The 25,717-nt window shown below is 47.9% G+C and overlaps 1 protein-coding gene across 1 annotated transcript in view; it reads left to right on the top strand.

Moving 5' to 3' along the window:
- Positions 1–2,960: 2,960 nt before the first annotated feature.
- The window catches only part of Hck (HCK proto-oncogene, Src family tyrosine kinase), a 50,100-nt gene continuing 27,343 nt past the window's right edge, over positions 2,961–25,717 (top strand). The window contains exons 1-6 of the mRNA XM_036184885.1: positions 2,961–3,241; positions 17,905–18,022; positions 21,939–21,981; positions 22,819–22,918; positions 23,672–23,770; positions 25,219–25,322. Of these exons, the coding sequence (XP_036040778.1) occupies positions 17,906–18,022; positions 21,939–21,981; positions 22,819–22,918; positions 23,672–23,770; positions 25,219–25,322 (463 nt within the window). The 5' untranslated portion in view covers positions 2,961–3,241; position 17,905. The remainder of the gene's footprint in view (positions 3,242–17,904; positions 18,023–21,938; positions 21,982–22,818; positions 22,919–23,671; positions 23,771–25,218; positions 25,323–25,717) is intronic.

Below are 25,717 nucleotides of genomic sequence, written 5' to 3'. Positions count from 1 at the left end.
TGTTCATGTGACGTGACATGTATGTAGTGCTCAGAAGACAACTTGTGTGAGTCTTTTCTCTTCCTCTGCCAGGATCCAACTCAGGTCACTAGCTTGGTGGCAAGTGCCTTAACCTGCTGACCCATCTTTTTTTTTTTTATTATTGTTTTATTTTGTTTTTTGAGACAAGGTTTCTCTATGTAGTTTTGGTGCCTGTCCTGGATCTTCCTCTGTAGACTGGGCTGTCCTCGAACTCACAGAGATCTGTCTGGCTCTGCCTCTTGAATGCTGGGATTAAAGGCGTGCACCACTGCCACCTGGCCTGCTGACCCATCTTGCCAGTCCTAATTATACCTTTTGTTTACAAAAATTATGTCACAACGGGGTTGGTAAGATTGGTCTATGGATAATGGCGCTCCCTCTGCAAGCCTGGTCACCTCAGTGCAGTCTCTGGAACCCACACCAAGGTAGAAGGAGAGACACGATTCCACAAAGTTGTCTGGTATGCGCACACAGTAAATCATCTGGGCCAGAGAGACAGCTCAGTAGGTTAAAGCCCTTGGCCTGCAGCACTGACAACCCAGTCCTATAGTAGGAGAGAACAACTCCCAGTGGTTGTCCACACACATGCTAAGGCTCCTCTGCACCTACATTCACACGCATATCATGCACACATACACACAATGAGAATAAAATTTGAAAATATTTTTGAAACAGAGTCTCACTGTGTAGCACTGGCTGTCCTAGAACTTGCTGGGTAGACCAGGCTGATCTGGAACTTACAGAGATCCACCAGCCTCTGTTTCCGAAGTGCTAAGGTTAAAGGTATGCACCACCACACCCAGCCTAATAAAAATATTTTAAATTATGCCACAATAAGCATGATATGAACTTTAGAGACATGAATGAGGATTTTTATGCCAATACTACTTTAGCAAAAACTTCTGAGAAATGGTTTTAAAAGGGAACATGGTTCTTTGCCTTGTCAACAGTGATGTAACTGATGCTGGTCATATCTAATATCCCCTGGACCTGCTCCAGGACCTACCTTTCTTTTCCTGGAGGTCCTGAGAGCAAGGTTGTGGCAAGCCAGAGTACTGGAGGCCTAATGCCCTCTGGGCATTCCCTCACTTAACACCCCACAGGAGTGTTCAAATGCCCAGGCCGTTGTCTCAAAGCGGATAACGTGTGTGTGTGTGTGTGTGTGTGTGTGTGTGTGTGTGTGTGTGTACAATACACTGCCTCTAGTCTTTGCAGGACAGACTCGCAGTTGCAGCTCTGAGATGCTTCATGGCTTCCTTCCTGTCTCTGTCTCCTTCACTCCATCCATAACCCGTACTGTTTACTTCTGCACAGACTAATTCTGTGTTGAAGTCAATTAAACCAGGCAGTGGTGGCGCACTTGGGAGGCAGAGGCAGGTGGATTTCTGTGAGATCGAGGCCAGCCTGGTCTCCAAAGCGAATTCCAGGAAAGGCGCAAAGCTACACAGAGAAACCCTGTCTCGGGGGGGGGGGGGGGGGAACCTGCTCAAAATCCAGTCTATTTTTATAAATAGGGCATGCATGCATACATTAAAGTACAAAACAAACACATACGTGTAAGATGAGTGTCTTTCTCAGTAGTGGTTATGTCTTGAGGGAAGGGGCAAAGGACAGTTGGCCAAGCTGCGTGAGGCAGCTCTGGTTGTCAGAACTGGGGGAAGAGTGCTAACGGGCCTAGTGAGTGGAAGTCAGGGGTGCTGCTAACACTGGGTTGTGCTCAGAAGCAGTCATACTCAATACACAGTACTGCTGAATGCTTGATACAGGCATACATAAACAAATGAGTAAGGGACGCTGGTGGTCAGGCCTGGCTGGAGTACCACAGAGTGTGGGTCCCTGTCTTTTTGAATGGATGTTCTCTGCCCCTGACTCCTGCTGGGCAGAATGCCATGCAAACAGGGCCTCAGTGGTCCACCAGTCAGACTTTTTTCCTCTTCAACTTGGGAGGTCCTCTGAGCAATCCCAGAGTTCTGCCTAGAACAAGGCAGAGAACTCCCGCGTGTGGGCGCCAAACTTTGCATGAGTTTGAATAAGCACTGGGAGGGTAGAGGGAAAAACCGTTGCGTGTGGGAGGGACTGAAGGAATGTGGAGACCCACCAGAATCTCGAGGGGCGTGGTTAGACGTAAAGGAGGCTACATTCCTTCCGCAGCTTGTTGAGAATCTTTAAAGTGAAGGGCAGGGACGTTTGACAGCTCAAGTGCAGGGACCTATGGAATTAGAATCCCAAAGACAGCGGTGTAGTACACTGTCTGCAGCGATGCCCTGGATTCCATCCTGTACCACACACACACACACACACACACACACACACACACACACACACACACACACACCCTCAAGATTAAAATCCTTTCAGAAGGTTGGATTCAATTCTAGAGAAGAAGGATTGGGACCCTTTACTTGGGTGGATTAGAATCCTTGCGGGCAGAACAGAAAGTGAGATTAAAAATACTTTGCAGGGGGAGGAGGTGGAAGGTTTAGCTTGTAAAGGCTCCTTCTGCCAAACCTGGCTACCTGAATTCAATCCCATCACACCATGCTGAAGCACTAGTGTACTTCTACACGTACACGTAATCAATTAATCAATATAAAACAATAAAAATCCTTTAGGGGACGCATGAGTCTTTGGGTATTAGGTCTCTTGGATGGGGAGTCTGAATCCCTGAGGGAGGGGGTTTAGAATCCTTTGCACCGATTCAGACCATGAGGCGGGGTTTAAGTGCATTAGTTGGGGGACTGGGAATCTTTGGAGAATAAGTCAAACTTTGGGGTCTGATTCACTCCTTCAGGGACTGGTTAGGGTCCTTGAGGACAGAGTTAGCAAGGAAATGTTGAAATTCTTGGAAGTGGATTCAGAGCTGGCGACTGGAGGGCGGGAGTAGGGTTAGGCTCTTAGGGGGCGGAGTTTGGTCATTTGGGGGCGGGGTTTGCATCGCCCAGGGCGCGGCTAAGGCTCCCAGATGGCCAGTGAGCGCCACAGGGTCTCGGCTTCCAGCCTGTGCTCACCCCGGTGGCTCTCAGACCGGTGGGAGGGAAGCAGAGTCGTTGGGACGAGCGGCTTCGAGTCCCTCGGAGTGCCGTCGCAGCCTCCACAGTCCTCAAGTCTTCATCGTTTGCTCCAGGCTTGCGATTCCTGGGCTGCCAGGGACCGCGGAGCTGGGGGGTCGTTCGAGCTGCGAGGATCCGGGCTGCCCGCGAGGCGAGGGGCGGGCGCCCAGGTGAGTGAGGGTGTGGGATGGGACTCCGAGAACCCGCGGACCTTGGGCGCCAGGTCCTGGTCGAGCTGCCGGGGCGGCGAGGAGAGAAGGGACAGTCCCAGGAGCAACCGATTGGTGGTGAGATGTGCCGTCTGGTGGGGTTACCCGGGTTGCCAGGTGAGGCGAATTGCCCCTGCCCAAGGCGAGCATGGGATAACCCTAGATAGAGGAAGCTCAGGCAGGGGAATGACAAGGCTGAGCTGACGCTTCTCTGACCGACCAGGTTCCCCTTCTGTACACACACACACACACACACACACACACACACACACACCAAGAAGAAGAAGCAAGAGGGGCGGGAAATGCCCGTTCAGTTCCCAGTGGGGGTGGGGGTGTGGTAGGTCACGCAGGGTAGTCAGCGGGCAGGGCTAAATGAGCAGCTGGGGCAAGACATGCCCATGCCCACCACACCCAGGCCCCGCTGCAGCTGTACGTCTTGAGTCCCCTCCTCCCCTGCTCTCCTGGCTTCCCCTGCCCTCCTGGCTGACCCCTAACAAGTCTACATCAAACTTCAGAACCTCTTACACAAGGGCCATAATCTACCACGATCTCCTGCTTGTGAGACCCTGGGCAGGTCACTGGCTGCTCTCTGGATTCCAGCTTCCTCTTCTGTAAAATGGGCTATTTTAGGTCTCCCGTTGAAGCTGAGTGGTCCAGGGAGAGAAGCAGGTCTGCATGATACAGGGCGGGGAGTTTGGCTGTTCTGTGCCTCTCTTTCCATAGCTGCAGGATGGGAATGGTAATAAGATAGGTTGAATGTCTTCTATTCAAACAGCTTAGGATCAGAGGTGTTTAGGATTTCAGATTATGGCAGAATTCTGGATATTAAGTGCACAGAGAAGCATCTGGGGGATGGAACCTAAGTGTATAAAGGAAATTTGTGTATGTTATACATACTTCAGTGTGTGTGTGTGTGTGTGTACAATTTATTGTGTGGTTGGGTGTTCATGTACACATGGAGGTCAGAGGACAACCTCTCTATTGTTCTTTGAGCAAAAGCAATGTTCCTTTTGGAGACAGGGTCTCTCATTGGCCTGGGCTTGCTGGGTAGGTGGGGCTGCCTGGCCATTGAGTCCCAAGGGTCCTCCTGTTTCCACCTTCGTAACACTGGGATTAACAGAACTCCCAATTTGATTTTTTCCCATGGATTCTCGAGATATAGCTCCATTCCCCCTGTTTGCAAGACCCTCACTTTACCAACTGGGCTATCTCCCCAGCCCATGATTTTTACATATTGTATATTCATCGCCCAGAAGTAACTAATGTCGCATTTTTAATAGCATCTACATTTTTACGTCAACTCACAGCCTCAGATCAGGGATAGACTTTCCCTTTGGATCATACTGTCAGTGCTCAAAGTGTCTCAGATTTTGGAGCGTTTCAGACTTAGGGTTGGGGATGCTCCCTCACTTTGGAAGACAAAACTAAGAACTGAAGGCAAGGGGCTGAGAGGTGGCTTTGAGGTCCAGAGCACACACTGCTCTTCCAGAGGACTCTAGCTGGGCTCTCATCAACCACAAGAGCACGATAAACGCCTCCCAGCTGCCTGTAACTCCAGCTCCATGGAATCCCATGCCTTCTTTTGGCCTTGTGGGCACTAGCACACATGTGCTGTGACACATACACACGCTAAATCGGAGAGAGAGGAGGAGAGGGAGAGAGAACAGGAGAAAAAGTTCTTGGAACACTGATTATCAAGTGTACGTCCCACTGTTCCCATCCAACCCTGAGATTCTCACACCAGCATCACCAGGAAAGTGGGTTCAAATGCACATTGCTAAGGCAACCCCCAGAGGAAGGTCTGGGGCAATATACTGAGGATTGGCAATCTCACAGCTGCTGATGCTGCCCAGGAATCCCACTCTGAGAATGTTGGCCAAGCCTAGCACTGACCCAGAGAGGCCTCCCAAGATAGCACTTACTATCTAGTGGCCTTCTCATTGCTCTCCTTTTCTGGAGGAGAAAGGGTGCTGTTTAAAGAATGTATGCTCTGTGTCCCAGGAACATGCCACCCAGAATTAACTAATGGTGGTGCATGGGCATGTTTGCCTTAGAATTTAAAAAAAATAAAATAAAACTGCTCAGTGTAATGGGTAAAATCCAAGTCCCCTGCCTGGAATCCTTTTCAGTCTTCCTTCTCTCTCTATAGGAGACCCCAATGTCGAAAACTAATCCTTCCTGTCTGTGCCGTGATAAACAATCCACAAACGTGTCCTCTGTGCTGTAAAGATTAGAGCAGAGCTGGGTGTAGCGGTGCACACCTGCAGTCCCAGAACTTGGGGGAAGAGACAGGAGGAGCAGAAACTCAAGGCCGTCTTCAGTTATATAGCAAGAGTTTGGGGCCAGCCTGGGCTATGAGACTTTGCCTGTAACAAAACAAAGCAATCTATAGCCGTTCACCTTGATCAACAAGAGATGCTTTCCAAGATCCCAGCAGATACCTGAATGGCAGGCAATACTGAGCTTCACATATATCTTTTGCATATATACGAAAGCTTTTCTTTGGCAACTCTGAATTGACAGCATCACTACTGTGCCTGGGGCTATGATTTAAATAATGAGTGTTGCTTGAACACCATCATAGTAACTACCGAGGTGGCAGTGCATATAGAATGGATCCATTGGATAATAGGATGGTTCCATCTTGAGGAGGACAGGGGTAGACTGTGAGATTTCATCACTCTACTCAGAAGGACATGCAGCTAAAAATTTAGGGTTGCTTATTTCTGGAATTTCCCATGCAATAGTTTCAGGTTGTGGTTCAGTCTGGGCCCGAAACTGTGCAAAGCTAACCCTCTGATTGGAAGTGTAGAGGAACTACTCTACATGAGTACTGATCTAACTATGAGGTTCTTCTGCAACTTGTCTTCTCCCTACTGATCATCAGACTGGAATGATGAGGACTTGAGGCCTGATTTATTCCTGCTAACTGTAGTGGAGTCGTGCTAGCCGGTGACTGCGGCACATTTTCCCCCCACTCACCCATTGTCAGACATGCAGGTTGCTGCCAGTGATATTACAACAAATAATATTGCTGGGACCATCCTGTGTGTGTGACCTTGGGCATGTGTGCAGGTGTTTCTTGAGGAAAACACTAAGGGACTGGATGGCTCTCCAGGTGGTAATGTCACCTGTCCCTTTTTATGAGAACAGTATGGGGACTTGGAGGGTCACTTGTGGAGTCTGAGGACCTCTTTGCTCAGTATGGCCAGTTTACCAGGCCACATGCTCTCTGCTGTAACAAGCTTCAGTCCTTGGTTGAAGGCTGCTCCTGTGGGTGTGACAGTTTGCTGGCATATCAGCTTGTGAAGCTCAGACAGAGCAGGCGCCTGTAGCCACAGAGAAATCTCTATGGCACAGAGGTGCTGGGGCCAGCAGTGGGAAGTCCAGCCAGAATGTTCCAGAATGGTTTGGTGCTGAGGGTCAAGGACAGGGCTTGCACAGCACCCGCTTCCACATACAATGCAAAACTGTCAAGGAGGCCAAGGCCAGATGTTAGCAGAGATTACCCAGGTCAGGGAAGGATGGGGCCATGGAGGGGGTGAAAGGAGTGACCTGTAGGGGCCTCAGATTCACTTGTGATATTTAGACCTTTAACAAGCATGTGCTACTGTCTCATTAGAGGATAACAGAGACGTTTCACCACATGTATTTTTCTGTGTGTGTCTATATACACATATGTGGGTGTGTGCAGGGGTGGGTGTGTGCAGGGGTGGAACTAGAGGACAACTTGTGGGAATCAGTTCTCTCCTTCCAACATGTGGGTCCCAGGAATCAAACTCAGGTCCTCAGACTTGGCAGGAGGTGCCTTTACCTTCTGAGCCATCTCCCCAGCCCCAAGAGCTGATGTTTTAAACCAAACATGTACATTCCACAGGATGAAAGTAAATTATATACATACATGAAAATGTCACCATGAAACTGATTGCTTTGTGCAGTTAGTATATTCAAATAAAGCGTTCTGAATCTATACCCTCCTTGGGACTGGAGAGATGGCTCAGTGATTAGGAGCATTTACTGATCTTCCAGGGGACCCAAGTTCAGATCCCAACATCCTCATCAGGCTGAAACTCTAGGGGATCCATCATCACTGGCCTGCACAGGTAAACGTGCTCACATTGCAGATACCTACATGTAGATAATACATAATTAAAAGTAATAAAAATTGATCCTTAAAATAATAGCACACCCTCCAAAATATAAAGGAAACCAGAGCCTAGAGCTTTTATCAACTGGAAGATGTAAAAATGTGTTCTTGTGGCTTTCCCCCGCACCTTTTTAAAATATGAATGTGTGTGTGTGTGTGTGTGTGTGTGTGTGTGTGTGTGTGCTGGAGGTTGATTTTCATTGAGGCGGGGTCTCTCAATCAACCCCAGAGGTTGCCAATACAGCTAGTCTCCTTACCCAGTTTGCTCCACAGACTCCCTGTTTCAACTTCTGAGGCAGGAATTACAGACAGGCTGCCACACCGACCATGCCTTTATGAAGGTTCTGGTGATCAAAGGCCAATCCTTCTTGCTTGCATAGCAAATGCTTTAACCACTGAGCCCCAACCTCCAACTCTTTCCCTCCCTCCCTCCCTCCCTCCCTCCCTCCCTCCCTCCCTTCCTCCCTCCCTTCCTCCCTCCCTTCCTTCCTCCTAAGGAGGGTCTTGAACTTTTGACTCTTCTGCCTTCACCTCCTGAGTACTGAGATTCTGGGTGCATGCAGCAACCCTCGGCTTATGTGGTACTAGGGTGGAACCCAGGGCTCTGTGTATGCTAGCTGAACACTCTACCAGCCCAGCCACATCCCAGATCCTGTTCTCGTGGCTTTGAGGATCGCACCTCTGAGACACGGTTGGATGGCTGACTTGGGAACAGACAGCAGACGAAAGTGAAAAGTTGCCTGTCGCCAAGCTGGCCACCGTGTCCTGTGTAAAAGGGACAATAAGCTCCAGCCAAAGAGCACCTGGTTTTGTTAAGGAAAAATGAGCAAACTGGAAAGCTCTCCCCACCCAGACACCTTTTTAACTGTTGCTAAGAAACCTGGGTACTGAGGAGGCTTGTGTCCACGGACGCCACAGGAACTGCCTAGGTTCACCGTGCCTTCTTTTCCCACATTCTCCTCCTTATTCCCTTGAGGCAGAGTTCCTCAGAGAACCTGAAGCTCGGCTGGTAGCCAGCATGCCCCAGAGGTCCTCCTAGTTCTTGTCTCCCAAAGCACTGGGGTTACAGATACGTGCTGCCACTCCCGAGTGCTGGGGATTGGAACCCAGGTCTTTATGCTTGTATGACGAGTGCTTCTGCTCACTGAGCCATCTCTTCAGCCCTCTAGGCTACATTTGAAAGAACTCTTGTATTTTTAAGAGAAAGAATGGAGATTCCCATCCAAGTGATTTCAGGTCTCATCCTGCACTTCTCCAACTACTGGCCTCAAGACAGATAAAATGAGATTTAAAACATCCCAGGGAAGTTCACAGATGCTGCAGATCTCTGGGGCTGACCAAAGGCCTAAGAATTTGATTGACAGTTGAGCCAGCCACTGGGGCTCAAGCATCTCCTACCAACTTTCTAGCTGGGCCACACTTGGAAGCAGACATCTTTCTCTAGGTAGTGGGGTCCCAGGCTTTCAGGGAACCCAGGGCCCACTGTGTATCCTCTCTGGAGATTTTACTTCACCTGAGAATGAAGGGCTGTATCTCCAAGACTCTTCCTGTATGCAGTAAACTCATAGCTTGGTGAGAGGAAGCTAAGTCTCCAAAAGGAGGTATGAAAGGAGTGAGGTGTGACCCCCCAAATGTCCACCAGAGACAAGTCACATAGAGTAAAGACGGTTCTCTCAGAATGTGGCCAGGATGCCTGAGGGGACTCTATACCCCAAAAACTGCTATAGAAAGGAACTTCTGGCTAGAAAGATGCCCCAGCCCCCTGGCTGAGCTGTTCCAAGAACAGAAAGTTCCTCTAAGCAGACAGTTGTAAGCCACGGGCCCCACAGTAGCCATTGCCTCCCTGAGCTTCCTTTTGGGGTTTCTTGCTCCCCCACACCTTGACCAGTAGCCTCTGTTGCTGACCCCAGGGGGAACGACAGGAAAGAGAACTCTTTCTCCCCGCCACGGTTCCTTGACACAGGAATTCCTTCTTTGAGCCTTCATTTTCTGATCTGAAGAATGGGTTTCTAATTCTGGTCTACTAGCTTACAGTTATGTGTGGTAAGGCCTGTAGAGAGAAGAACACAATGTGCTCGATCCTCAAACCTGAATGGTGGGCCCCTCAAAGGCCATGCACTTATTAGGTAGCTACGGCTTCAGTGTCTCCAGCTTGACAAGATCCACATCCCCATCCTCACCATCTGTGAGCTTAACTTCTCTATTACCAAAGCCTGCTATCAGAGAAGTTAATAAGCCATTCGCTCTTAGGTGTAAATTGCACCCCTGCTAAGACTCTCCTATGTTCTGGGCAGAACTCTATGTATGGTATTAAAGAGCAAAAATATAATCCAAATTGGCCCAAGCAGTAGAGGAGATTACTGGAATGCCCACAAGACCCCAACTTCAGGCCAGGTTGCACTTGAGTTGGGAGTCTGGCTGTCTCTATTTCTTGGCTTTTTCTGGCTACAGAAAACATCTTTCCCAGACAGAGGTTACAGGCTGATGCTCCTTGGTCAGAACTGAGTCACACCCAACTTGGCTTCTGTGGCTACAGCCCTGGTTGGTCCAACTTGGTCACAGACCTGTGCCTCCACAAATGCAGGAGACTAGAGTCAAGGCTACCTCAGTCCATGAACTGAGCCTGAGGGAGTGGTCCACAGAGGACAATTGGGGAGCTGCTGCTAACAGGGGCAGACAGACGCTATGTTGAGGAAACTACAGCTGTCTCCCTCAGAAAATGTCTCATTTCACTTTGGAGAAATGGAGGCTTGCCTTAGGCCACACAGTAAACTTTTAGCAAAGGTGGGGCTAGAGAATAAATGCTTTCCGAATTCCATGTCCAAGCCAAGGGTGCTGCTCAAGCAGTCCCAGTTCTCCTCGGCTTGGAGTCTGAGACGAGCTGCAGCTAGCATGATAGCACTGGGAAATGGCCAGCCAGGATAACTGGCTTTTTTCTTTCTCTCCCATGTAGCCCCTACAGAACTGAGGCATCTTAAGAGAAGAGAGGGCCTGAGGATTGTCCTAGACACAGTCAACAGTTCTGAGACAATGTGGGACTGGGGATACTTCTGCTCTCAGTGCCTGATTAGGAACCACATTAGACAAGAAATGTTCATGTGGAGGTTTTGAAACGTTTGTCACAGCTTTGTCTCAGGAGACCTCAAGTCAAGCCTGAGAAGCAAGTGCCTCCTAATTACAGAAAAGAAAACAAGGGCCTGGAGAGATGGCTCAGCAGTTAAGAGCACTTGCTGCTCTTCCAGAGGACCCAGGTTCAATTCCTAGCACCCACATGGTAGCTCATAATTCTCTGTAACCCCAATGCAAAGTGATTTGACACCCTCACATAGACAAATATGCAGGCAAAATACCAGTACACATAAAATAAAAAATAAATAAAGCATTAAAAAATGAAAAATGAAAATCAGAGAGGGAAGGTGACACAGTCTCACAGTCAGTCTGTGGCAAAACCTTGGGACCCAAATTCCAGGTTCAGCCTTCATGCCACTACATTTAGGGGTCTCAGATTTTAGTGTTTCCTCAAACTGTTCCATAAAATAGAAAGAAAAGGGAACTAATCTCACAGTACAAAACTAGCTTTACCCTGATGTAAAATGAGACACACACAGCCACGTTCCTCAAAAACATGGTTGCAAAAAATCTCAATAAAACCCTGCAAACCAATGCCTGTAATGAAGTTCAACATCTCTTTGTGGTAAAAGCCCTGAAGAGACTAGGAATAGAGGAACAGTCCACAACAGAATAAAGGCTTTATACCACAGACTGACAACCAACATGACATTAAGTAGGGAAAACTGAAAGCATTTCCTCCCAAATCAGGAACAAAATAAGGGTGTGTCTTCTGTTCCTCTTATTCAATGTAGTACTTGTAGTCTTAGCCAGAGTAATAAGACAAGAAAAAGGAATGCAAATCCTATTTGCTGATGACATGATCCTATACTCTTGGGTTTGTTTGTTTGTTTTGATTTGGTTTGCTTTGTGCATTTTTTAAAATTTTATGTGTATTAGTGTTTTTCCTTGCATGTATGTCTGTGTGAGGGTGTCAGATCCCCTGGAACTGGAGTTACAGACAGGTGTGAGTTGCCATGTGGGTGCTGGAAATTGAACTCAGGTCCTCTGGGAGAGCAGTCAGTGCTCTTAACCACTGAGCCATCTCTCCAGCCCCCGCTTTGTGCATTTTATGAAACAGGGTCTTTCTGTAGTGCCAGGCTGGCCTTGAACTCTGTGTAGCTCAGACTAGCCTCGAATTCATGGGATCCTCCTGGCTCAACCTCCCAAGTGCTGGGTTTACAGACATCAGCTGCCATGCCTGGTTTATGATCTTAAAAGCCTCTGTATATTCCAGCAGAAAACTCTTAGCACTTCTAGCTAAATTGCTCTAGCATGATAAAAAGGTCAACATTAAAAATCAGTAGCTTTCCTATATCTGAATAATGAACTTGTAGAAAACTAAATCAGGAAAAAGAATCTTATTCACAACAGCTCTTTAGAATTTCCCAGGAATAAATCTAACTGAAGAGGTAAAAGGCCTCCATAGTGAAAAACTTCAAGACACCAAAGAAAGAAATTGAAGAAGACACTGGAAGATGGAGAGACTTCCCATGCTCAGGGTTAGCACACTCATGAAAATCATCGTGTTACTGAAAGCAATGTACGGTTTCAACATAATCCTCCATCAAAATCCCAATGGCGTTCTTCACAGAATTAGGGGGGAAAATCTTTCTTTCTCCTCTCCCCATCAATGACCCCTTTCTAGTTTCCTGGATCCTGCAGGCACTTCAAGTTAAACATACATCTAAAGATTCAGGGCTAGGACCCACATGTGAGTGAGAAAATTTGGTATCTGTTTTTCTGGGTCTAGCTGACAATTTATAGCCATGGGGACAATAGTGGTATAAATGGTAGAGAAGTAACCAAGAACTTTATGATTGGATTTAAAGCCTGTTCTGCAAAAGGAAATGCATGCCTAGTCTTTTGTGAACCTGGCCAAGAACCCACAGTTGGGGGAGCTCATAGGCTCCAGGGGTGAACATACTACTATTATTTTGCTAATGGACACAGTACCAAACTACTCATCCATTAGTGCCGCTCTCAGGTCTCATCAGAGAAGTTTCTTTGTTCAAGGCATGATGGTTAATGCAGAAATTCACAATTGATAAACTGAGTATGCACATGTAAAAGAATGGAACTAGATCCATATATGTCACTCTGTACAAAAATCAACTCGAAATGGACCCTCATGCAAGACATGAAGCTGCCAGGAAAAGTACTTCAAGGCAGAGGCACAGGCAGGACTTTCTGTAAAGGACTCCAAGAGTTATGAATGGGTGTGTGTGTGTGTGTGTGTGTGTGTGTGTGTGTGTGTGAAATTGCTCTGCAGTCTGTGGAACTGAAAAAGGTATTTTCCAGCCATAAGTCAGAAAAGTGATTAATAACTATAATATTTAAAACTGCAAAAGCTAAATGTCAAGAACCCTAATCTATAAGTGCGATATGAACCAAATAGGCATTTCTCAAAGAAAGAAATATAAGTGGCCAATAGTATTTGAAAAATAATCTTCAACATCATTAGCCAACAGGAAAATGCAAATTAAAACTCTCACGCAATCAGAATGGCTGTCATCAGGAAAACAAATGAGGCAGAGGTAGGAGGATTGTCACGAGTCCTAGGCTAGCCTGGGTTACATAATGAGAGCCTGTCTCAACAAACGAAAACAGAAAGACCTGACAGATGCTGGTGAGGATGTGAAGAAAGAACCTCTGTCACTGCTGATGGGAGTGTAAGCTAGTGCAGCCACTCTGGAAATCAATATAAGGGTTCCTCAAAAACACTCAAAATAGAGCTACCGTCTGACTCAGCTGCACCACTTCTGGGTATATGCCCAAAGGGTTGTCGGTCAACACAGTTGCACATCCTTGTTTATTGCTGCACTAGTCACAGTAGCCAGGAAATGGAACCACTAGAGGTCTATCAGCAGCTGAATAGATAAAGAAAATGAAATATATATACAAAATAGAGTATTATTCTGCTATAAAGAAGAATAAAATTATGCAGTTTTTTAGGAAAGAGGATGAAACTGAAGGTGTTAAGTGAAATAAGCCAAACTTGGGAAGGCAAATACCATGTATTCTCTCAAATGCAGAATCTAGATATAAATTTGCATATACATGTATGGTGTGTGTGTGTGTGTGTGTGTGTGTGTGTGTGTGTGTGTGTGTGTGTGATGGAGAGGCCTAAAGGGAGTGGGGTGTGGGGAAGAGAGAGGATATATGTGACATAGAAGCAAGCTGTAATAAATATCATATAACAAAGAATCTCTCACCATAACCATTTTAAATGTGTAGTTCAGTGGCATTTAAATGCATTCATAATGTACTCACCATTGCTATCATCTACCTTCACAACCCCCATCATCTTCTAAAACTAAAGATGCTTCTATTCAACAAAACTACACACATCCCGCTCCAGGCCATAACCAATCTACCACAGTCTCCAACAGTGGCTTCTCCATGAGATGCCATTCTGTGTGCTCAGATTTCACTTCTCAGCTTGATCCATGGAGCAAAAGCCATATCCCAACACTTCACTGTAAAGAATGAGGTGCTCTGAGCAGGTAGGTGATCAGTCACTAGAAGACGGCTCAGCAGTAAAATGCTCACCAGCAAGCCTGACACCCTGAGTTTGGATCCACAGAACTACATAAAGCTGGACACAGCGGCACATGTATCTAATCCTCGTGTGCCCTTATGGGAGAATGGGAGGTGGAGGCAGGAGAATGAGTCACCTGAAGCTCTCAGACCAGCTAGCCTGGCAGATGCAGCAGTGAACAAGAGACTATGAACATCCCTTTTGTAAACTGAGTGTCTGTAGTCAGGATTGCAGATTAGGTCACCCCAAATTCCATGTTCCAACATGAAGCCATCTCATGAAGTTTTTACAGTAATGAGACAAAGGGAATTATGAATTGAGACACCTTTTAAATACCTCGGTGGGAACATGAGTTAGGTGGTTACAGCAAAGCAGGAGAATCTCCGCTGTAGGCTTCAGATGCTGCTGGCTTGCTTTCTTAACCCTTTAATTGGTGGGAAATAGAGTTTTTTTTTTTTTTAAGTCAATACATTGCAGAAGGTTTTTATCTGTTAGCCACAGGCAACAGCTCTTTAGGAGACTCAAGTTAGCCTGTAATTGGGCTCAGCTGTTATTAGGCTCTGGACCTTCTATGTTGCAGCCTCTGAACATCACTAGGGATCTAATCAGTTAATCCTCCTCTGTAGACACCGCTCCTTTCCAGGAATACTCCTTCACAAGGCCCTGTCTCCAAACACAGTGGAGGGGAGTGCCAGTTGCCAAGGCTGTGCTCTGAAGCCCCGACACACATGCTGTGGTGCATGCACACCTGCTCCAAGGTGATGGGAATTCCCTGTTTCAAAAGTTCCTGCTGTGTGTGGTGGCTGTAGCTCCTGGCCAAAGGGAATGCAGACTACCCTTGCCTCTAAGCCACTTGTTTGTTTCATATCTGATAGGGGGTGGGGCTTGAACCCAAGGCTCCTCTATGCCTTGCAAGTGCTATACCACTGAGTCACACCTCCCACCACACACCCCCATTTGGTGGCACATTTACTCGTAAATAGAAATATTAGGGCTGAGGTTTCTATGGGGTTCACTGTGCCCAGTACTTTCACTTCCGTCAGCTCCCTTAGACACCCCCAACCCCATGGGACAGAGGCTACCATCCAGGCTGGGGGCATAGCTCAGTGATCGGGCTCTTGCTCAACATTTATGCTGTCCTGGGCTCCATCCACAGCACCAGGAAAGGAAACAAGAAAGAAAGGAAGGAAGGAAGGAAGGAAGGAAGGAAGGAAGGAAGGAAGGAAGAAGGAAGGAAGGAGGAAGGAAGGAAGGAAGGAAGGAAGGAAGGAAGGAAGGAAGGAAGGAAAGAAGGAAAAAAAGAAGACCCTACCATCCTTCCTAAGAGGGCCTGGGGATTTTCATGAATATGTAAATCATCCTTGTAAATGATGCTTACTATGCACTCTGTGATTGAGGCATCTGTGTTGCATTGGTGTGCACAGCTGCATCTGTCTATTGCCCATGCACAGGGGATGGAGCTGCCCTGCCTCACACAGCAAGTTCCTCTGACTGATCAAAACATACCAGTGTACTGTGATCTTATGCAATGTAAAACACACACACACACACACACACACACACACACACACACACACACACACACACAAGATGCCGCTTAATTTCCCAGGACTTTTCTCACAAATCAAGAGATGTTGGTTTCAGGTTTAAATTATAAAGCAGTTGATTCATTGTGATGAAATTTCAAATCAATGATCTAGCATTCCAGGAATCTGAATGTGTCCTTCCCAGGATAGACAAATACTGGCAAATAGAAGAAATCAGGCTGTTTTTTTGCTCTTGCTTGAGACTTAAACTGTTTGTTTTGAGACAGGGTCTCATGTAGCCCAGGCTGGCTTTAGCAACTCAAGTGTAATTGAATTTTCCCATCTGAGTACTATCCAGGCCCAACCCTTCTGAGCTTCTGTGATCGGATGAGATGCAGTGTGTTTGGGTGGTGTGGTCATAATGGAGGTGAGTTCTCTCTGCCCTGGAGGGGTACAGTGCCGGGAAACCAGCACTTCCTCCTATAGTGACTTGCAGCCTGCTTTCTCAGCAAACACGTGAGGAAAGAAACTCTTTGGCCACTCCACGATGAAGTGTTTGAGTACACAGTGCTGGGATCCATCCCTGGGTCTCCATCCCAGGGCCTCACACCTGCTAAGTTAGCCCTCTACCACCAAGTGATGCCCTTAGCTCCCTACAGTTAAGGTTTGACTCCAGTTACTAGGTCAGCATCGAGGTGTGGTGACACACAGCTACAACTCTTGCACTAGGAGGCTGAGGCAGGAAGAATGTGAATTTGAGGCTAGGTGAATGTGTTTCCTCTTAATACAGCAGCAAAGCTGGAGAGGTCTGCCTCTATTCCCTCTAAGGTCCCTCAGAGCTGCCATAACCCACGGCCAGACATCACAGCATTCTCCTCACAGGGTCCATGCCCTGCTTCCATAGTCCTCCACACTTCTCCCAGTGATTCATCTTAAAGTGCAGCTGATGCCCTGGAGATACAGCTCAATGGGATAGTAGCCAGTCTGGAAAATAAAAGTAAAGTAAAAAACCACAAATTGAACCCCAAAGTCCCCACAGTTCCCATCCTCCTTAGAGTAAAATCTAATTCCTCCCTGGCCTGTAAGATATGGTGTCCTTACCACATACCTCTCCTGCTCGGAGAGCTCCATCCCTCCAAGTACATCCCAACCTCAGGACCTTGCTGGTTCTGCGACCTGCCATACTCTACCTTCAGAGAGCCAGTTGTGTTACTTGGTGTTACCTGGGCTAATGTCACCTAAAAAAGGCCTTCCCCAGCTGTTCTGTCTCCAGAGCCATGCCCAGCTGTTCCCTACAGCATCCACTGCCCTCACACTTGTCACTAAATTGAGTTACCCGTTGAATAGTTTGTTGTCTGTGTCCCCTTTTCATCTCCAATTGAGCTCCATAGGACGTGAACTGGCCGGTCTTATTCATGGTTTTAGAACAATAACATAAATGTTGGCTGGGAATGGGGCTCAGTTAGAAGATTGCTTACCCAGCATGCACAGAGTCCTGGGTTCCACATAAATTGTGTGTGATGCTGCATGCTTGTAATTGGCAGCACTTGGGAGGTAGAGGCAGGAGGATCAGAAGATCAAGGTCATCCTCAGCTACATGGCTGAGTTGGAGGCTAGCCTGGGATATAGGAGAATCTGTCTTTTTTTTTTTTAAGTGTAAACTTGAATGAACAAATAAATGAATGAATGACCAGATATACCCACTAAAAAAGGAGAAAAGGAAGGAAGGAAGGACGAGAAAGAGGACGGATGGAGCCATAAGCCAATCATAACACAAGGAGTATGATGCTCGGTTATTTTTCTGGATTATTTGAGCTATGTTATAGATCTTCATTATTGGGACTTAACACACAGTGACAATATAGTTTTAATCTCATGTCAAGCTCTTCGGGGGCTGGGATGCCATCCAGAGGCTGCTGAGTGTTTCCCATTGCCACAGGTTTCCCCATCCTTCCAGTGCTCTGCGGGAGGGATACAGAGTTTGCTGGGGCTGGGGGTGGGAATGACAGATGAAGTGCAGTGGTCTGCAGGGGTCAGGGACCAGCTCAGTTTCCTAACCCCAGGCCAACACTACCCACCACCCACATTACCCCACACTGCTCCACAGCTCTGCCATGCTTTTTCTTAGTAGACTCCCCATTCTGCTGGTCCTTAGAGCCCAGGACTAGAATACCATGTGAGCTCTGACCAAGCAGCATGGCAGACGGGCCAGAGAGAAGCTGAGGACCTAAGCAGTTTCACTCGGGGCTGGCAGGCAGGGTGGGGATGTGAAGACTCCTGTCTTCCCTTCTTTTGGCTACAGGATGGGATGCATGAAGTCCAAGTTCCTTCGAGATGGAAGCAAGGTCTCGAAAACAGAATCAAGTGCCAATCAGAAGGGCCCTGTGTATGTACCAGATCCCACGCCCTCCAACAAGCTGGTGAGTAGGGCACCCCAGGGAGTTATCCAGCACTTGCCATAGGGCCTTCAAACTCCTGCTCTGGCCCAGTGAAGTGAACTTGGGTGAGATGGAACCCGTGAGCCATTTTCAGGATGCTTTCCTAGGCATGGAAGCTGCTTCTTTATGTGGCAACCAGGGCCTGGCCCAGGTCTCTGCCTCTCAATCAAGTCAGGTGTGGACCTTGAACCTGGATCCTGTCCACAGCAGTACAAGCAGACCCATGACAACAGCAGTAGCATGGCTGTCCCTGACACAGGTATAACAGCAATCCCAGCAAGGGCAGATAGCAGTAGCAACAGTGGGAGCTCAGCGGACAAAGTACTGTTTCTCAAGTGTGAGGACCAGAGCTTGGATCCCCAGTAGCATCTATGATCCCAGCGCTCAGAGGCAGAGACACAGGCTCTCCAGAGTAAGCTGGCTAGATAGACTTCCCGATGAGAGACACCCTCCATCAATATATAAAATGGAGAGGGAGAGAGGAAGACATCAACTTCGGGGGCTCCATACATGTGTGCACCCATGTACACACATACTTGTACACAGATGTGCATCTACATACACATGAACACACATAAAATGTACATCACACACATGCAAAACAAAAATAAAACCCCAGCAGTAATGGCTCTATTAGTTATTTTTCTATTACTGTGATAAAAGACCCCAACTAAGGTGAATTTTAGAGGGGGGTTATTTGGACTTAGGATTTTTGAGGGTTAGAGTCCATGATGGTGGAGCAGAGGCAGCGGGGGGCAGGCATGGCGGCTGGAGCAGCAGCTGAGCACTCACATCTTGAGCCCTAGAGAAGGAATCAGAAATGGTATGAGCCTTTTAACTCTCATAACATACCCCCAGTGACATACTTCCTCCAGCAAGGCCACACCGCCTCAGCCTCCCAAACAGTGCCATCAGTTGGAGGCCAAGTGTTCAAACGCATGAGCCTATGCAGACCCCCACGGTGGCTGTAGGAGCATCAATGAGAGTAGTCACTAAAATGAAAGTATAATACAGGAAGTAGAGGACAGCACAGTCCATTCGGTGCTTTCCACACAAGTGCAAGAGCCCGAGTTGCATCTCTAGAACTCATGTTTAAAGACAGAAAGAAAAGAAAACAAACCAGATGTGGTGGTACATGCTTATAACCCCAGCACTGAGGAGGCAGAGGCATGCCGATTCCTGGGGCTTGCTGGCCAGACAGCCTGATCTAATCAGAGAATGCTATGCCAGTGAGAGATCTTGCTCCAACAAAACAGAACAAGTGCATGGCTCCAGAGGAAGAATGACCTAGCAAAGACCACGTGGTCAGCAAGAGCACAAAATCAAGAGCTGCTGAGGCAGAGGTGAACACTCACACTGGCTGCTGTGGTTGAGGTGGTGCTAGGGTAACCATGGTCCCACACAGCCACTGTGATGGTCCCCATAGGCTCATGCATCTCAGAGCTCAACGACAGGGATGATGGGAGCTACGGTCATGGATGTATAGTCACAGCAGCATAGGAGGTGTAATTGTTGTCCTCTTCTCTAGACGCCCACTCTGTTCTGGGCACAAGGAGCAGGTGTGTCCCTGAGAATCTTCACCCTAGCCTGGGAAGCAGGAGGATGCCGCTCACCACCAGGGTGACTCAGGGCCAAAGAACTTGAGTGGTCCTGGGGTGAAGATCAAGCATGTGGGAAGCCATCAAGTCCGGGGCCTTTCAGCTCCAAACGTGGAGCTCTATCTGCTTTGCGGCCCTTTGGTCCTTCCCTTCATTTGCTAGTGGTGAGGGAGCTCATTCTTAGTGTCTCCCAAAGTGGAGTGCGTCCCTTCATCTGCTGGTCCCTTAAGAAGCTCTTCCTAAATCAGTGAGGTGGGTCTGGGGAAAAGGCACTTTGCATTGCAAGCCTGCCAGCCTGAGTTAAAGCCCCATAGAAGTGGAAGGAGAGAAGTGACACCACAGAGATATTATATGCACACCATGACAGGGCATTCCCACTCACACGCCATGCACTCACAAAACACACACAATAATATTGTAAGTTCTTCCTTAGCCGGGCGGTGGTGGCACACACCTTTAATCCCAGCATCCTGGAGGCAGAGGCAGGTGGATCTCTGAGTTCGAGCACAGCCTGGTCTACAGAGTGAGTTCCAGGACAGCCAGGTTTACACCGAGAAACCCTGTCTTTAAAAATAAATAAATAAATAAAATTTTTTAGAAAGTTCTTTTTATTGAAGGGAGGTCAGTTACACATAATCCCTCCCCCTTTATCCCAAGCCTGCCCCAAATGCATACAGTCCCTTCACCTAGTGACAGTCCACTGTGAAGGCAAAATCTTGCCCCAGGTCCACCCTTCTGAGCCTTCTTTATCGGGACTTCTGTCTTCATATCCTTCTTCAAGTGTGGGGCTCAGAATAGGACTATTCCTGAGAAAGGGAAATAATGCAATAGCCACCTCCCTCTCTTTTTGACCTCTGTTAACACAGCCTGTGGTTACACAAGTGTCTCACACTGGTGACATCCTGAGTTGGTTCCATCCCTGGGTCTTCTCCTCACTTGCAAAGCCCTGCTTCTGGAGGACAGCTTTGGGTTGTCCTTCCTGAGAAGAGGTGCAGTTATCAGAGCTCATGCTGTTCCCTCCTCCTTGGTGCTGGCCCAGAGGTGGAGGTAAGTTAAGAGAATGTTTCTAGGAGAAGGTGTTCCCAGGCCAAATCTGAGAAACCCTGGATGACACAGGCACCTTCCTTAAGGACATCTCAGAACTTTAAGAATCTTTCATAACAAACATCAAGTATCCCTCAATGCTTCCTCAAACGAATGTGGAAGGGCATGTGTGACAGGAGGCACACTCTTATTGAAGATAAAAAGTCAGGAATTACGGAGCTGGGCAAGTGACACATCCCCAAAAAGCATCAATCATTATCAGGTTGATATGGACATTTAAAAACACTTTTCCATGCATTTACCAATCCACTACCAAGTATGTGTCCACAGGAAATATGTGTTTGATATAATGATTTGCTTGTTTGTATGCTCGCTTTTGAAGACAGGGTCTCACTCTGTAGTTCAGGCTGCTTGGCACCCAGTGTTGGCATTATATGTGTGCACCACCATGCCCAGCTTCAATAATGTAGTGTCCAGCAGATGTCTTAGTTAGGGTTTCTATTGCTGGGAAGAGACACCATGACCATGGCAACTCTTATAAAGGAAAAACATTTCACTGGGGTGACTTACATTTTCAGAGGTTTAGTCCATTATCATCATGGTGCAACACGGTAGTGTGCAGGCAGACATGGTGCTGGAGAAGTAGCTGAGTGTCCTGCATCTTGACTTGCAGGCAGCAGGAAGTGGTCTGAGACACTGGGTGTAGCTTGAGCACATGAGATCTCAGTAACACTTCCTCCAACAAGACCACACCTAATCCAATAAGGCCACACCTCCTAATAGTGTCACTCTCTTTGGGGGCCATTTTCTGTCAAACCTCCATAGCAGAAGAAGTTGTTTTCACTCAGCAATGCCTGTGAAGTCCTCTAAGTGATACTTAGAGTCCCATGGCCCTGGTGACCACGCCTCTTTTGCTGGGCTCTCAGATCGCTCCACATGCATGATGAAGTCTGTTCACGAGAAACCTGATACCCAAGGTACCTTCAGATATCAATAAAAAACACTGATGTGGACCAGTTCTCTCACTTTGTAGAAGGATCAATCTAGCCTTTTCCAGTATTTCAAGACAAAGGCCCAGGTCACAAGCTAAGAGATCTCCATCCTTAAGCAAGCTCTGCCCCTTATTATGCCATGTGACTCCACCTATGCCTGTAATCCTCTCCTACCAGGACCCAGGGCCAGAGCAAGATATCCTTAGATATCCTTTCAATCCTTTCAATTTTAGACCCATGTCCTTTTCCTGTTTCTTCCTGCAGGGGCCAAACAACAACAACAGCATGCCACCAGGGTTTGTGGAGGGTGAGTATCTGGAGGCAGGGGTCACCGGCATGATGTACCATCTATTAGCTTAGGTTCTGAGTTGTAGCTGGTGGGAAAAAGTCAAAAACATCTGTATTAGTTTGGTTTTGTTTGTTTGGTTTTAGGGTTTTGTTTTTGTTTCTGTTTTTTGTCACGCTGTGATAAAACACCATGACCAAAAGCACCTTGGGGGAGGAAAGGGTTTATTTCATCTTACAGCTTGCAGATCACAGTCGGTCACTGGGAGAAGTCAGAGCAAGAACTCGGCAGGAAGCTAGAAACAGGAACTGAAGCAGAGATGACAGTGCTTATTGGCTTGCTCAACCTGCTTTCTTATATATTTCATATATATATGAAATATATATATATATATATATATATATATATATATATATATATATATATATATATATATATATATATATAACCAGCTGTCCAAGGGAAACACAGCCCTTAGGGGGCTGGACCTTCCCACATCAACCATCAATCAAGAAAAAAAAATGCCCTACAGATTTGCTCACAGGTCAATCTGATTTGGGCAATTCTTTATTTGAAGTTCCCTCTTCCCAAGCGACTCTGGTTTGTGTCAAGTTGGTGAAAACTAACCAGTACTCCATCCTTGAGTATCCTCTAAATTACTCCTGAGTCCCTTGCTGGAAATCTTGTGTTTCGAGAACGTCACCCAGTGATGTGGGCAGAGTCCTATGGGCTTTAATCAGCATCACACCCAGCACTGGAGGCTGCTTGGTCATCTATGAGACAGGCAAAGGAGTGGGTCCAGAGTGGGGTGCTGGGTGCAGGCATGGGGTCTTACCCTGGCATCTCCTTCCCTGGCAGGCTCTGAGGACATCGTTGTGGTTGCACTTTATGACTACGAGGCCATCCACCATGAAGACCTCAGCTTCCAGAAGGGAGACCAGATGGTGGTCCTGGAGGAGTGAGTTCTAGCCTAGTCCTAAGACACACCCACCTGCGGGGTTTAGCTACATTCTTGTTCTGCATCATTAAAGAACCCGAGAGCCTGTCAAACTCTAGCAGTAACTGACAGATGACAATTTGATTGCATACCATAGAGGAGGAGGGCTTTGCTACCTCTTGGATAACAGAAACAGTGACAGGGACTGTCCCCTTCCAAGCAGGCTCTCTGCAGAGCCTTCCTAAGGCTCCTGTGACTGGGATCCAGGTATCCCTGCAGGCCCGGCCCCTTCACTGAGGCTTTGCACTCAGACATCCCAGGGTCTCTGAGTTCCCCACCTGGGATGGTCACAGCTTTCAGCATCAGGCTGCTACAAGAGTTCAGATTGTACTGAGATCCCAGAATGGGACCTGGCCATGCACAGTCAAACCCTGAGCCCACAGCCTTCTCCTCTGGGCCCCTGCTGAGCCAATCAATGTGAGTACTTCCTGGATACAGGTCCTGGATTGGGTAAGGGTAGTCCAGCCAAGGATAAAAGTCCAAGAAGGAGAAGGGATCCAAAGATCCAGGATATTGTCCGACTCGGAGACAGACTTCACCCCAAATTCCTTTGAAGACTACCAGCTCCCCTACCCTAGTCCCAGGCACATGCTGGGTGTCGTGCGCCTCACCCTCCCGGCTTCCTGAGTGTGGGGAGGGGGAGATTTCTAGGCCAAAGTGGAGGCCACAAGAGACTGAAGGGTTCCTGCGCCCACTGACCCTTCTTTCCCTTAGGTCTGGGGAGTGGTGGCGGGCACGATCCCTGGCTACCCGTAAGGAAGGCTACATCCCAAGCAACTACGTGGCTCGTGTTAACTCCTTGGAGACGGAGGAGTAAGTGTTCCATTTCTGTCTTCCAGAAAGCAGCCTGAGCAAAACGGGCCTGCTCCCACCTCAGCACCATTGCACATACTCACCCCTGTCGGCACCCTCCTCCTGGGGCTCTTGGCTTGGCTGCTTCTTTCCATGCTTCAGGCTTCAGAGGCCTGTCCCAACATCCTGTCCAAGATGGCTCCCAAGAAGCCTGTCTCTACTTCCTTCTGAACCTATCCCACTGGCAAAAAGGGACATCGGTGTTTTGTTTGGTCATCCACACATGCACTATCTACCTCCTTCTTGAATATGAGCTCTCATGCCTGGTCTCTGGAGCTATACTGTCTGGGTTTCTAATCCTGTATCTTCCACTTCCAAGCTGTGTGACCCCAGACAAGCTACTTGTCCTCTTGGTTCTCCAGTTTGATCACTATAAACTAAGAATAATAAAGATGACAATCACGGGCCGGGCAGTGGCGGCACACGCCTGTAATCCCAGCACTCGGGAGGCAGAGGCAGGTGGATCTCTGTGAGTTCGAGGCCAGCCTGGGCTACAAAGCTAGTCCAGGACAGGCTCCAAAGCTATAGAGAAACCCTGTCTCGAAAGAAACAAAATAAATAAATAAATAAAGATGACAATCACAAAGAGTGAGGTCTCTTGCTAAGCTAGGGCTGGAGGCTCAGTGGTTAAGAACACTGGCTGCCTTTCCAGAAAGCTGAAGTTTAGTTCCCAACACAGGGTTTTACAACTGCCTGTAACTCCAGCTCAGGGAATCTGACACCCTTCTGGCCTCCATGGACACCAGTGCTCTCTCTCTCTCTCTCTCTCTCTCTCTCTCTCTCTCTCTCTCTCACACACACACACACACACACACACACACACACACACAAGGTGGGGGGAGAAAGAATTTATTTTTAAAAAACAAATGAGCCGGCTAGTGGCACACTTCTTTAATCCCAACGCTTGGGAGGCAGAGGCAGGCGGATCTCTGCGAGTTTGAGGCCGGGGTGTGGGGGGAATTGATGAATGTTAGCTGTCTTTCTCCCTTGTTGATAACTGGGGAAACAGGAATAGAATGAGAGTTACCCAGCAGGGTTGAAGCACGCTGACATGTCTCAGGGCTCCCTGCCCATTGTGGTAACAAACTGCTCCTTATCCTAGTGAGAATTGTCTCAGCCTTTACAACAGGAACTTTTCCATCCATACTGAAATAGCAGGGGGAAGAAAAAAAAAGGAAGGAAGAGAGGGAAGGAGGGAGGGAGGGAGGGAGGGAGGGAGGGAGGGAGGGAGGGAGAAAAGGAAGGGAGGGAGGAAGATGGGGGGAGAACAGCTGTTTCCCACCATCCCACCCCCCAAATGTAAGAAAAACCGTGAAGTTGCTTGGACCCTGACTTCTGGGTGGGCATGATGTGAGCAGGACAGGACAGTCCATCTTGAGGCTCACACTGTACTCATTCATTTCTGGCAGGTGGTTCTTCAAGGGTACCAGCCGGAAGGATGCAGAGCGCCACCTCCTGGCTCCAGGCAATGTGCTCGGCTCCTTCATGATCAGGGACAGTGAGACCACCAAAGGTGATACCGGCCCTCCCTGCCTTCCTGTGCCCCGTGGTGCCACCTCCGACCCTTAGGGACATTCTCTGAGAAAGGCTGGGCAGCTCTGTCAAGTGGCCGTACTGCCAGATTTTCTCCTGTCCTTTGCTGCTCTGAGCGATGGGAGGGCTAAGGGCCTTTGCTGGGTGGCTCTCCTCAGTTCTGGTAGATGCAGGCTTAGGTCAACAGAAGTGAGCCCTGACACCAAACAAACATCTTGCTGTCACTTGGTCCCCGACTTTGATTAAGTTCCTGGTTTAATTTTTTTAAATAGCTAACCTACTGTATCCTGCCCACAAGTCCCCGTTCCTCCCTGGTGAGGAAGCATTGTGGGGTGAGGTAAGGCTAGACCCAAAACAACCTCTGGGACTCACTTA

The sequence above is a fragment of the Onychomys torridus genome, chromosome 4 (genome assembly GCF_903995425.1).
Source record: "Onychomys torridus chromosome 4, mOncTor1.1, whole genome shotgun sequence".
Classification (NCBI taxonomy): domain Eukaryota; kingdom Metazoa; phylum Chordata; class Mammalia; order Rodentia; family Cricetidae; genus Onychomys; species Onychomys torridus.
The sequence above is the reverse complement of the archived record's forward strand: the minus strand, read 5'-3'. Positions and strand labels throughout refer to the sequence as shown.